Genomic DNA, 14,095 nt, shown 5'->3' with positions numbered 1-14,095 from the left:
AACAAGATTTAAAATAAAGACCCTGATAAGTTATCAGTGGGGTCCTACATACCTTTTTATAACAATGATGGTGCTGAGCCTGATGCCCCAGCTGCCTGTTGTGTGGTTTGCTTTCCGAGTCTTCATTTCCTTGCTGAAACTACCCTCATGGGGGTGTTGTCTTGTATCGTTCTCCTCAAGACAAGCTGGTTTTCACTTCTGTGGAAGGATCCCAACATACTCCTTTGTCTCACAGCAGGGCTGACTGCAGCATAAACCACCTAGGTAGGGTGTTTTGGAGATCCTTTAATAAGGGGTGTACAGAAAATGCCAATTCTAACCTCGTGTTAAAGTGGAAGATGCCCGATGGCACAAACAGGCTTATCGTGGATGTATTTGAATTCGTACTACATAGGGATGTTGGAAAGGTCAGTTGTCTCTCAGCATTGCAATTTTCACGTAAAGGAAAATTGAAACTGAGCTGAAAACATCTGTCACCAACACTGCTGTCAAGTGGCTACATAAAACGGGGAAATGAGGCCACTGAATTTGCGGCTGCTTGTATTGTAGGGTGTAACTGGCTACCAGCTGCTTTTCAGGAAGGATTTAACACCAGCAAACTGCTCTTGCCCTTCTCCCTGGGTGGTGTGGGAGGGTTGGCTCTAACGCCTGGGCCTTTCAGGCCCATGTTGTCCATCCTCTCTCTCCATAAACTTGTGGGTAGACATGCTGAATGAGTTGCTTTTTTTCATGCAAAAAATGTTTTGCATTTGCTGCTCATTTAAGTCTGGATTAAGATGCTTAACGCATTACTGTTTGAAAGTAAGACTGGGACAGCCTGCAGGAAAGTCATTTAGATGATTTGCTGTGTAAAGTTGATGAGTGGATGATTATTGGATTGTTTTGTTTTGGTTTTGCTTTTAATTTTGTTTCTGGGTGCTTACTTGCTTGTAAGCTATGAATGTGCATACGGCAGCATGTTCTTAACAGTCGCCAGATCTTCTGGCTCAGTGCCTCTGAGCTGAAGGATAATGAACTCGCCTGTGTTAGCTGGTTTTTGGAAGTCCCTTTCTGCTCCGGTGACTTGGGCAAAGTGCTTTTCGCTCTTCCTGTCATCTACTTAAAAAGCACTTTGCTTGACTATGCGATGTCATGGACTTAGACAGCTGATGATGTAGGACACCGATTGCATCAGTAAACGATTCGCCAGCCCTGCTGTGTCATGGACCAGGTTTCAATAGTTACGGGGTCGTGGATGTAAGAGAACGAAGTGACCCAAGGAGATGCGAGTCCCTACCCTGCCAGTGCATTGCTTTTTGCTGGCATCAGATGCCTGGCTGTGTGTTAGCCCTGAGTGAGGAAGAGTGCTTACGTTTGAGCTCCTACACGTCAGGCTGTTGGTATTCTTTTCCTGGCTTAGGTGGCATCTTTCTTGTCTGTTACCTGTAAACATGCCTGCTCATACATGCATGTATATGTGTTTGTGTATATGCACACACATACGTGTGTGTGTGTATATATATATAAAAATTTTTTTTCACACCACACAAACGCACACGTGCTTGTTTGCTGATAGAAAGGGGGCTTTTCCCCCAGGCTGGTGGAAACTGATGGGAGGTTAGGATTCAAGCCTGGTTGTTCCCTCCCAGTTGGCATCAGGGTAAGGAAGGGAAAGAATCAGGTCGTTTGAGGTGAGTGGGTTTCACTGTTTTACCTGCACGCGTTTCACTGCAGCACCGTTTTGTCAGTGTCTCTGCCCTCCCATTGCCTTGGGGTATGACTGACTATTTAACTGTTGGATCCGGACTCCCAAGAGCGATGTTTCACCATGCCTGGCAGGTCCATCTGTGTAGACTTTGGCAGGCTTATGTCCCGGAGAGGGAAGGCAGAGGTGCAGTTTGACTGGATCAGTGTCACTGGAAACATCGCAGACTTGGCTCCTAGTGGTGGTAGGGGGGTTGATTAAAAGATAGAAGCTGCGAAATAACCTAGTCTCAGGGAAGTGCGACTTGGTTATTTTGTGTATGACTGTGTAGTGAATTCAACCCTTCAAGACATACAGGATCAGAAAGCCACAGTTTTACACTCCTGAGTTCTGGTGCACAGTCCAAAATGTAGCTGCAGTAGGATTTACAGCTCGGAAGAGGCTTGCTGTCAGGGTAGAAATATGACAAGGGTAGTTAACATTCTATTTCATATAAAACCATATCTGATTGTTTATCGCTCCCATACTTTCCAGGAGACCTTCTGAGAGGTGAGGAAGGTAGTGAGCCCTGCTAAAAAATCAGGGGTTTTTTGCTGCCCAGTGTTATATCAGATGATATTGGCTTGTGGGCTTCAAAACTTTGAAGCTGGAATGTAGTTTCTAGGCTTTGTACTGCACCTCTTGTGCCACTGTCCTCCTGCAACCTTATAAGCAAGTTCTGTTGTCTAGAGCGGGAAGCAGACCGGGTGTGACACTGTCCTCCGTGACCAAGCAAACTGTTGGAGAGCCGTGCAGTGGGAGGGAAGCGCCTGGTGGGCCACTGGCAGGAAGTGCTGTGCCCTTGCCTGTGTGCTCTGACCTCCCTTCGTCCCCTCTCCTTCACTGAAAAACCCGAGAACTGCCCTTCCACCCCCACATCTGAACATGGGGAAGTCCAAGGTTCACCTTCTGTGAGGACTTTACATGTGCTGTGGAGTCAAAAATCAGATGAATACAGAGATGATGCCTACGCCTGAAGCTGGACATTGCATTTAAATATCTTGCAGAATCTAGGCCTGAAGGAATTACGCTGTCAACTCCAAAACCTGGAATTTTGCAATTTGTATTTAGGTCAAAAGACCCATGGGAAATAGATATATTAGAGGGGAAAAAGAGAGACACTGAGGGCACATGTAGGTGTGCTGTCATCTAGATAGTAGTCTCTTGGGATTACAGTGAAACACAAAATAGCCATGTTAATGCTACGAAGAGAGCAACTCCCACTCCAGTACTCTGCATTCAGTCCCAGTGATTGTAAACAGTTGTTCTTTGTTTTTCCACAGACCTTATTTTGAACTCAAGGCAAAGTACTATGTCCAGCTAGAGGTACGTACGGAATTCAGATCTATCTGAAACTCTAAATACTGAAATTACATCTAAAGTGCTCTGACAACTGTGTTGTGTTTCTGTACAAAACCAATTCAATTCAAAACCTCTTGAGCAATTTGCTAAGCACATTTTAAAGATAAAAGACTAAGAGGGGCTTTGTTTCCTTGTGTGAAGTAAGAGTGTTTGAACCCTGCTGCTTACTGCCAGAACCGAACAAATACGGTTTGACCGACTTTACTTTTTGTAGTTTGAAGTCTCTGGGTTTTGTTTGTTTAACTGTGCTTGGGGTGCTCTTTTCTGTTCACTGGTTGGGTCAATTAACAGAACAAGTAACCTGTTTATAGTACTAAGACATCACACAGATGTGAATTTCTGATTTTGGGTTTGGCAGAAGTGTTTTGGGTTTGGCTGGATAGGCTGCCAGGGCTTTTTTTGGCATCTCTGCACGGCACTCTGGTGCAACGCTGTCTAGGCAGTGCTTGGGCACAGCGCACGCCGCGCAGGGCACAGTGGCCCTGGGGCGGGCGTGGCAGCTGTGCATGGGATCATAATCCCTGCTATTAACATCTCTTAGTCTTGGAGCTGCCAGGGGTGGGAGAGCAAGGTCGCGATAAAAATTCAAATGCAAGAATTGCTTTCTTTCTATTTGAGTGACTTTTGCTGCATGTGGCCCCCCAAAAACTGGGAGCCTGCCTCCTCTGAGTTGAAGGGTAGTGGCTGGTGCTGTAGGCATGTGGGATGTGCACGGGGTCTGAGTGGAGCACGTTGCCTTGCACTGTTGGGAAGGCAGGAAGGCTCCAGCAGGTTGCTAGGACAGCAGGAGCCTACCTAGAAGATGATTCTCATTCCTTGCCTCGGATGCAAGATATGTCCCACACCTTTTTTGTGAGCCCTTCCCTGGGCTGCCTGAGATGCAACAGCTCTTTGTAAGCCTTGGAGACTCTGGCGCGCACCTCTTCCTTGCCAGGTTCCAGGCTTGGGCTGCCCTCTGCTCCTCTGCCTTGCCTGCCTGCATAGCCGTGGTCAGCAGCTGCTGCTGCACGGAGCTGAACCCTCACCTGTCCTGGGCTGGGTGCCAGCCCAATAATCCCTTCTGGCTAGAGGCATCTTTTGAGAAATCCCCTTTTCTCCATAGGCAAAGGCCCACTGTTTGGGCGTCTGTTGCTTCTCCATGACAGCTGCTCGGTGCCCTCCTGAAGCAGGGTGATTGCGTAAAATACAATACAAAAGACAGCATAGATTGCTTTTAATGTACAATATAAAACAGAGTTGAGACAGCTACAGATACACAAGCAGTGTTTTACCTTTGGGAGACAGAGTGTACAACACTTTTGCCCTTGCTGTAGAGTGGGGTTTGTGCCTGGGGACACGGAAACTGCTATATTACGGCTGTCAGGGTTTGACGCTTGCTGCTTTCTGGTCTGCCAAGTGACCCAGAAGTGATGGGTTTGGTGCTGAGAGGAGAGTGAGTCTTAGCCCCTTTAGGGACGACCCACAGCCACGCTGTGCCCTGCAGGCAGGGGCTGCCAGCAAACTTAGGGGTGGTTGTGGGATAAGCAGCGACATACTGTTGAGAGCGGCATTCATGTTAACGAGAGATCCTGCATGTTAACGGGGGGACCCCTGCTCTATTCTTAATCAGGGGCCATTACCACACTCCAGAGGCAGTCCCAGCCCCTGGCTCCTGTGGTTTGCCTTGCTGCTGTCTCCTTCACAAGTGCCACTGCTTGCACTGGGGTGCTCTTGAATTACGAACTCTCCCATCACCTAGATACCAACCCTGGTTTATGCTAGCTTGCCTGCGCAGAGCCCGGTCACGTGGACACATAATGGAGAACTGCCTACTGTGCGTCATTCGTAGTGAAAGCACATCTAATACCTGTCTTCCTTGTTAGCAACTGAAGAAAACAGTGGATGACCTGCAGGCAAAGCTGGCCCTGGCAAAGGGAGAGTATAAGACTGCCTTGAAAAACCTGGAGATGATCTCGGATGAGATACATGAGAGGAGACGGTCCACTGCCATGGGGCCCCGAGGATGTGGCGTGGGTGCCGAAGGGAGCAATACCTCTGTGGAAGACCTGTCAGCAAGTAAACTGGAGTCGGACACCATCTCCAGTGAGTACACAGCGCTCCCATGCCTGGGAATATCCCATGGGCATCGTAAGAAATGCTGAGATGAAGGTTGCTCTGTGTATTCTGCAGTTTGAAATTTGCTGGCTGTTGTGGGACTGTGGCTAACGTGTTACGCTTCTCGTTATTACAGGAGTTGATTGTATCCTTTAAGAGCCAGTTGGAAGGGGAAGGGATATGAGCTGAAGTGCATCAGCTGTTCCCTTAGCATCACTGTTGTTTTTTTGCACAGTGCTATATGAAAGGAACAAAACTAATGCACTGCAAAGCATGCTTCTAATCTTTAAGCCAGTGATGCTGCTGTCGGTGACTTGCCTGGGGCGGTCGCAGGCTGTTGCAGGTCTTTCAGCCAGGTTGCTGAGGCGGCGGTGCTGTTTGGAAACAGACCTTTTGGATCAAGCGCTTGTCTTGCAGCGCTGGGCCTGTGGCAGAGGGACTAAAGTCACGGCTACGGTAGTACAGAAAGGCGTGACGCTCGCGCAGAAGGCGTGTAAGGATAAGCTCCTTTGCACTGCAGGATCTTTTGCCAATATGTGATTTCAGCAGAGCATGTGTGCTGTGAACAAGGGAAGCGAAGAAGCAGCGATATGCTAATGCAGTGTACTGAGAGGCTCTGTATGAGAGACGTTTCTCTTGGGTGACAGCGGCAACCACCGAGCAAGCTTCAAGCCTAGGTAACCTCTGCTTTCTGGTGGCACGCGGGGACTTTGGGTTCAAAAGACTGGAACGGTCTGTTGTGAGTTTGCTTTTGTCCTGGCTCTGGGTGAAAGTGGAAAGATGGACGTTGCATGTGGCCTACTTTTTCCTCTCTCCTGGACACTTTCTCCCCTTCTTGATGCATAAAGTCTTTTTTTTTTGCTGCCTAGTCCCACAAATCCCAGTTTAATTTGCATTTCAGCTCCATTTCTGCAGGGAGATCTAGGTCAGGATTGCAGTTCATAATTACACGACCCCGGTGCCCAAAGGCCGAACGTGCAGTTCCCTCGTAGAGGCTGGTGCATACTGGAGCTGAGGCCTTGTAGGTCCGTGGTACAGCCCGGCTGTGCCGTGGGAGCTGGGAGGCAGCCCTGGGCTGGCCTCCGTCCGCTGCAGTGGCAGGAGTTTGCGCATGATGTGCTGGAGCTCTCTCACTCAGTACTGCGCAGCTGGGACCCCAGTTGCCACAGCAAGCGAGTGCGGTCTCTGGGCCAGCTGATGCAGTGGGGTTTTGGTATGGCTGCGTACTTTCTGCCACCCTGAAAGTCCCGAGGTTGAGCCTTTCTGAGTTAGGCAGGGATTGCCTCTTTGGATGCCCACAAGTCCCCCCTCCTTGCCCAGAAGGCCTCCCATAACCAAGTTGAGGGTTTTCTTGTCCTGAAGGACTTCAGGGGCCTGGTATGTAGGGGCAGGAAGAGGCAGGAAAGTTAATTCAGAGCAACCAGGTGCTGGCCCTCCTGGCCGCTGCTGAGGCTGCAGGCAAGGACTGGCAGCACGGGCTCGTCCCTCTCTTTGAATTGCACAGTCTGACACAGGTGGAAGGACTCCAGATTGCATCTAGTGCCAACGCAGAACTGGGTTATGACAGGGCAGGACTAGCAGCCTGCCAGACCTAATAAGCAAAATAGTCGCGACAGGTTAAGCTCTCATGCGTTGTAACGTGTGGAGGCTTTCCACCGAGGCCCTTTTATATCTTGATTTCTGTCTGCTGGAGTTGAATAAAACACCTCATCATCAGGAAGAGTTTCTTGGCCCTAGCAGATGCTCCTGTATGTTATGGTAAGTTTAGATGGTGATAAGTAAGCTACAGTTTAAGTTGTGCTTGTTGTAGACTGGCTGGTGTCAGTGCTTCTTGCCAAGTACAGGGCTTCTGTAATTGGAAACATCTTTTTTTGCCCAACCTTTTCTTGCTTTCACCCCCTGCAAAGTTATCTGTATTGCTCACGATATATTGATAAAACACAGCAAGTGAGAAGAAAGGCTGCTCTGCAGTCTTGGATTTGACATCATTAAAAACAAAACAACAAAACCCAAACCACAACAAACTCTCTCTGGGCACAAAGTGCCCTGGAGGGGGCTCAGGAATGCTGTTACCCATTTTATGTTTGAAGCCTTTTAGGTCAATTCTGCAATGTGTAAGTACAGCTCTGCCATCTCAAATACAGCAGGAAGAGGCTGAACATCTCTGCAATAACCACGACGGTAGCTGCCTCTGTTGGCATCTTTCGTGTCCGAGTGGTGCACGTGAGCCCCAGGCTGCCGGGGTAACAGAAGAACTGCTTTGAAACTTCTCCTTTGAGCCATTTCGTTAACGCTGCTGCTTTGCTCCTGCCGCTCTTTCAAGGCGGTTCTGAACCTCTCTAACAATGGCAGGAATCGCAAGGAGGCGTAATGGAAGATAACCTCAGGTCACTGTAAATGTCTTGCTATTCGTGGGACTTCTTCAGACCAGTGTGACTCCAGCACACACTTTTGTTGTGTAGAGGCTGATGCACGTAAAAAACCTTCTGATCCCAGTGGGACTACTTGTGTGCAGAAGTCTTTGGTTCATAGGTCCCCATCCCGCAATGAGCCAAGATGGAAAAATGATGAATTTTAGCAAAATCTACAGCCCTGTGTTGCACAAAATGGAACCTTTAATGGATTCCTCCTCCTGTTGCTGACAAAGAGCCTGTAGCTTAATCTAGCCAGACAGTTTGGAGTTGGTTTGCTTTAATTAGAATTCACATCTGAGCAAACATGAGCAGGGAAAAAGATATGTGTGGGTGGGGCTTTTTTTAATTTGGTGTTGCTTGGTGATCCTCATCCAAGAAGAGATCTTGGGAGTTCATGCTGGATTTTAACTGCAAAAGTGGGAAGATAAGGTGGAAGCAATCAGCCCTTGGAGTTCTGTCTTTCTAATTAGTGCCTTAAATAACCAGGAGTCTGTGCTGGGATCAAGATGGCGCTGGCTGGGGCGGTCGCTGACTAGGCCCTGGCCTAGGTTATGTACTGAAGACCACAAGTGAACGAGGCCAGCTGGGCAGGGGGGCAGCAGGGACAGTAAAAATCCAAGAGCATCTTGGCACGAGGAGCAGTAGCTAGTGTAGAGCTGGTCTTGCAGGGCATGGCTGGCAGGTGTGCTTTTCCTCAAAGGAGAGTCAGGCCTTCATGATCCATGTATGAAACGCCGGGTTAAGGCTTTGCAAAGGGGGCAGAGCGGGAGAAGAGGCAGCCCGGGGGTTAGCAGTGCATGTACAGAAGATGCAAACCTGGGAAGCTGCCTTCGCCTGGGAAGGTGCGGGAGGCGGTAGGTTTGCTAACTGGAATATTCTTTGAACGTTGCAGTGGCTTCAGAAGTGTTTGAGGATGACAACGGCAGCAGCTTCGTATCGGAAGATTCGGAAACTCAGTCGGTGTCCAGCTTCAGCTCTGGTCCTACGAGTCCCTGTGAGATGCCCACTCAGTTTCCTCCCGCGACGCGACCTGGAAGCCTGGATCTGCCCAGCCCTGTATCCCTCTCTGAGTTCGGGATGATCTTTCCTGTCCTCGGCCCCCGAAGCGAATGCAGCGGGGCATCCTCCCCCGAGTGCGAAGCTGAAAGAGGTACGCACAGCTGGATACGCCCTGGGCCAATGTTTTTCAGCTTTATAAAGGGAGCAGGAAAACCTTCTCAGCTCCCCTAGGCATATCGCCAGCTCACTGAGCTCTGACCCGCTGGCCGCTTCCTTGGGGAAGGCAGTTCTTGAAGGCCCTGCGTCCCACAGTTAACGATGACATCTAAAATGCTTTAATTATTCTTCTCCTTCCCCAGTTCTGTCTCAGTGGAGGGGTTCGAGGTTTCTCATGAAATAAGTGATCAGTGGGATAATGATGGTACGTTTATTTTAAGGAAAATCTGAGTTTAATTTTTTTTAAATTACTGTCCTGCTTGCTGAAAATCCTGCTTTCCAGGAAAAAAAAAAAAGAAATAACGTGCCAAAAGGAACCTCTTGCAAGCTCTGCCAGCCCTTGCTGACAAATTCAGACTAGAGGATTACCACCGCTCTTGTGTACTCCAACCTAAGGCTGTTTACACTGTAATTTGCTGATGCAGTGCACAAGACTAGCGCGGCTTGGAAGGCCAACTTCGGTTTCGTTAAAGCATCTTGCTCCTGCTCCTATATTTTTTTGCGCGCTTTGGCAAAGGAAGCTGCAGAGGCACCCGCTTGAAGCCTAAGTTGCAGAATGAAATCCGGGTTTAACATCCAGTTTAATCCTTTCTTTGCAGGGGATAGGGCAGAAGGGGCTGAGAACAAGACAAGCGACAGAGTGAACAAGAATAGGAGCAGCAACAGGAGCAGCTCCACTGAGGGGCTGGCTTTGGATAACCGAATGAAGCAGCTCTCCCTTCAGTGCATGAAAATCAAAGAGGGAATATGCGCAGGCAGAAAAGCTGCCCAGATTGGCTGAGACCTCCTTGTGCCCAGTCCTGATTAATGGGAGTATAAATATTTATACATGAACTTCTAAGTGTTTGAAGAACATTGTGCCAATAATATATGCCAAATCTTAAGCGTCTACTCTAAGAATTTAAAACTGCACTAAGAAGTCTAATTGATGTGGAGGGCTGAAGTTTTTATTCAGTAAATCCTTTGTAGGCTGGACAAGTTATCAAATGTTTAAGCTGTGCTCCTATTTCACAGACTTTGTAAACTGTTTTGTAGCAGCCTGGCTGAAGCAATAACTAGTAATGTTCCTGTGTAAATTCATGCCAGCAGGGGGTCTGAAATTCAAGCCAGACATTTGCAGAGAGCGGTTTGGCTTCAGTTTTGTAGAATGAAATGCTCTTTAGATACAGTGGATCTCTTGAGTATAAGTGGCATATTCTTTAAACATCTGTATTTGTCTGTATTATGCTGAAACTGTAGAAATATTTTGTATACAGGAAAGCTGTTGCATGTGTGGGGTCTAAAAGCCTTCACTCTTCCCTTGGTGCTCACAGAAAGGATAACGATGAGTCACGCCTATAAAAACTGGTGTTAAGAGACAGACAGACAGAAAGGGGATGGTAACACTCAGCGGTGGCAGGCCCTTTCTAGCCACCTTCCCGAGTCTGGCTTGGACTCTGAGGGTGATTCCAGTGACCAAAAAGAGTTGATTGGCCCCTTGCCCTTCCCCTCCCTGAGAAGTGAAGTATTATTTTTCAGCACTTTAAGTGTTTTTTTGCTCAAAAATGGGAGTCGTAGATGTTTTCAGGACAGTTATGATAAGGGATTCGCCCTTGAAATATGCATGAAGAAAAGGAATTGCCAGTGTAGATTGACAATGTGTTCTTAAGCTTCTCCGTAGGTTGTACTGTGTGGGGTTTTATAACTGTTAAAGGGACTTGGGATTTTAGTATGCCCTAGAGAAAGTGTTCAATAAAACTAGAAAGGGCACGGGCATGTTTTGCCAGCAGCTGTTAGGCAGTAGTAGTGTCTGGTAATTATGCTAATAAGTGGTAGTAAAAATCCTAGGACTCTTCAGTTTTGGTGGCTAAGCATTTCTGAAAGCACCATTTTATCTAAGATGTCAGTTTATATTGTTAATTTGATGGGAATTTTAGTACTGCCCAAAGTATTTTCTATTCTATGTTTTTGCAGTCCTGTTGTATTTCGTCCCTGCCACAGCTTGTGTATCTATTCTCAAAATTAATGTAAAATTCTTCACACTACAGTAAACACTTTTGTTTTCCACATTTCGAGTCTGTGCAAGCTAAGTCTGTCTCATGCGTTAAGAACCAAATCTTCTCCCGCAGCAAGTTTAGTCTTCAAATATCCACTTCCAGCCAAAGATTGCAGCCCAGTGTCACCCTGGTATTGGAATCCTTTGCAGTACGTGGACAACTGTCACCTCCTTCCAGCTTCCTGAACCCCTGTGTATGTGATTCACTTTCTATTCTGGACTGCGTGAGACCAGAGCTTCAGTCAAGTTTTCCAAAATCCCTTAGTACGCAGAAAAGAGGAAGGTCTTCTGATACCTAACACCTCTGTACTTAATGCTGCTGAGATTTGCTGTAAGGTCATGCAGAATAGGAGGTAAAGAAACCTGTTTTCATAAAAATTAGATTCAACACACCATAGCTGTTAAGCTGCAATACCTTTAATATTCATACGCTTATATTTTCCAAAGACCTGAAGGCTGAACTCTGCCATTGGTAGCATTTCCCAGCCCAATAAATGCTTAGGAAAGCAGTCAGTGGTTCCAGCTTCTGATGTGACCAATACTTGGGGAAAAGCTGGAACTGACAGTATGAAATACGAAATGAAAAGCAGTACAGAAGTGCCCCACTGTATTAAATGCCTTTACTTAAACTTTTGTAGTTAAGCTATTGTCTGTGCTTCATACAGTTAGAAAAATTAGCAGAGGTATTTGTGGTTGAATATGTTACTTCTGCAGACTTGCCAGTCAACCCCCACTATACTTTCCTGGGTTGTTTGGGTATTTTTTCGGTTTTGTTTGTTTCCTTGTTTGATTTTTTTTGTTGTTGTTTTTTTTTAACCTCTCTTGCTATCAAATTTCCTCTCATCTTGCCAGTTCTGGCTGGAAACCCAAACTCCCTGCACTTGGGCAATGAATTAATTTTATGTTCAGCAGGATATAAAAATAGTTGTGTGCGCTGCCTTGCAGATGTCCTGACTGGGTTGAGCCCCCAGCAGGGTAAAACCATTGATCAGGAAGTACGAAAGGGTGCGGAACCCACCAAACCCTTACTTTTACACCATGCTTCTGCAAGATTTGTTTAAAGATCTTGCTGCAGCCTTCTTCCTTTGGCGACCCCCCGGACTTGGCAGGTAAATCACACTTCAAACGTGCAAGCAAACAGGCAGAACTGCATGTCTAATAAATTCACGGAAAACTCATTTTATTTTAAATGTCATAAAAGCCATAATTAAAAATACGACAAACTTAAATGAACATCCATCACTATGGCGTACAGTGCATTCTGAAGTGTAACATGATGGTAGCTGCCTTCATGGGTATAAAAATAAGCCTCTGGTGTATCAAAGTATATGTCATCACTTCAGCTGCCCTGAAGTGAGAATGTATAAAGCAAATGTTAACCTAGGAATTCTACTTCTCTTTGGTATTATCAAACAATTTAAATGTCCTTTTTGACTAAGCAATGAAAATCTCTATTATATGTACACACACTTAACTCTAAATAGCTGGCTGTTCAAACACCACATAGTGTGTGGTCAAGTGCATAATTACTGTACAAAATAGTTACATAAAAATCCCATCAGGAAACTGGGACTGAGTCTCCAACTCACGGGACAGATGGGATTGAAGCTGTTGATACCACTCTTCCGTGTACTACTGCTCACTGGGTCTTTGAGAACTGATGGATCGGGTTAACCGTGGACTAACCTGTGTCTTCCTAACAAAACCAACCAGGGGATGTGTGTGTCTGGGGGGGTGAATCACCCTGAGCTATAAACAGCAGAATTATGGGGTCTTGTATGGAGCTTTAAGGTAGGATTTAAAAAAAAAAAATACACAGAAAAGGCTTTGCAGTGCTTAAGTAAGGAGAACGTCTAAACTTCTGAAAAGGCTATCTCCAGTTATCCCTCTGCACCACTGATAGAGAATTAAAAATCATTTCTTTGTAGTAGTCTTCCCTTAGTGAATCAAAGAAAGTGTAAATCCTGTTAAAGCCCCTTACAGCAACTGGCTTTCATTTTGTCAGTTATCCTTCTTATGCTCAAGTTCAAAACTGTACGGTGTGTGAGAAGCAAGCGTGCAGGATGCTTGGTGGTATATTTTATGAGGCTTTGTATTTTAATGTTTAAAAGCTTGAATTGCATGTTTACAGGCAGAGAAGACTTAAGGGTCAAGAGGTGCATGACTGTCTCAGTGGAAGTAAAGTAATATGACCGCTGTACCTTCGTTACAGTCTGAGCTGTTGTGCAGCTATTTAAATTTTTGCACAGACAGGCCTTCTAAAAGTCTTGCTGCATAACATGTCCATGCTTACATCAGTCATACGGATCAAAAATGCTAAATGGTATAGGGGAAACAAAAAGCTTAACCTACATATTGGTCTGAGGCTGTGTTATAATCTAAGGATGATTTCACTCTCCAATAATTTTTCCAGATTTATTTTGGAAAAAAATATAGAAGCATGTATTTGACAGAAAATATCAAAGCAAATCTTAAGTGCTTACGTGAACAATTTTTTTTCTAAGAAAAAAGGGCAAGAAGATTTTGTTGTAAAATTACTTGGCCACAACCAGAATCTGCAGACTTATTTTTAAGAATATTTTGTATTTCCTTTTAAATACTCCACCTGAGTGTTCTGTCCTATATGTGAAGGGAAATGTACAATGATGGTATTCTAGTAGCCCGCGTAGGTGCAATGTTTGAATAAGACTTGCCCTATGAAGGACACTGATACTAAGCTTAAATCCTGTCCAGTTATGGGGATGACCCCAATCCACTGACAATATTGTATGTGTAAGAAGTGTTAGTGTATCCTGGTGGAGATGGGATCCTTTGTCCTTAATGCCTTTGTCTGACATTAAGTGAGCACAGGCCTTGCTTTTAGTTCAGTACAGTATGGAAGTGGAGCTTTATGCTTGTTTCATCCAGCATAAGCTTTTGGCACTAGCTTGTGCTTGGGCTGGGGGGGACTGGTAGGGAGAAAGAAAAATCCCTTCCTGCAGAGTAGAAATCAATTACAGAAGAACAACAACAGATTTTACTGTAGGCAAGTCTACCAGCTTGATCTCAAACAGCTGAGGATGTGCAAGAACTTAGTACTGAAAGCTGGAAGTTCTAGCATCTGCCTTTTGTACTGTCAAAAATATACTCAGTTGAGACTTCCTAACTACCTCTAACTTCATAGGTGGTAAAATATATGCAAGACTCCACTGCCACTCTGGTTTAGCCTGAGCTAAAAACATAACACAAATTTGTAGGCAAAATGTGAGCTGA

The 14,095-nt window shown here is 45.9% G+C and overlaps 1 protein-coding gene across 4 annotated transcripts in view; it reads left to right on the top strand.

The window, feature by feature from the left end:
- The window catches only part of SH3BP5 (SH3 domain binding protein 5), a 53,154-nt gene extending 42,298 nt beyond the window's left edge, over positions 1 to 10,856 (top strand). For 3 of the 4 annotated variants that reach the window (XM_075143304.1, XM_075143306.1, XM_075143307.1), the window contains 4 exons: positions 3,007 to 3,049; positions 4,948 to 5,167; positions 8,486 to 8,743; positions 9,408 to 10,856. In XM_075143304.1, coding sequence (XP_074999405.1) covers positions 3,007 to 3,049; positions 4,948 to 5,167; positions 8,486 to 8,743; positions 9,408 to 9,589 — 703 coding nt within the window. In that variant the 3' untranslated portion in view covers positions 9,590 to 10,856. Of the gene's footprint in view, positions 1 to 3,006; positions 3,050 to 4,947; positions 5,168 to 8,485; positions 8,744 to 8,951; positions 9,014 to 9,407 lie in introns of all 4 variants that reach the window. The other variant, XM_075143305.1, reaches the window with a different exon arrangement.
- Positions 10,857 to 14,095: the final 3,239 nt, after the last annotated feature.

This window comes from Calonectris borealis, chromosome 2, assembly GCF_964195595.1.
Source record: "Calonectris borealis chromosome 2, bCalBor7.hap1.2, whole genome shotgun sequence".
Lineage (NCBI taxonomy): Eukaryota > Metazoa > Chordata > Aves > Procellariiformes > Procellariidae > Calonectris > Calonectris borealis.
The sequence above is the reverse complement of the archived record's forward strand: the minus strand, read 5'-3'. Positions and strand labels throughout refer to the sequence as shown.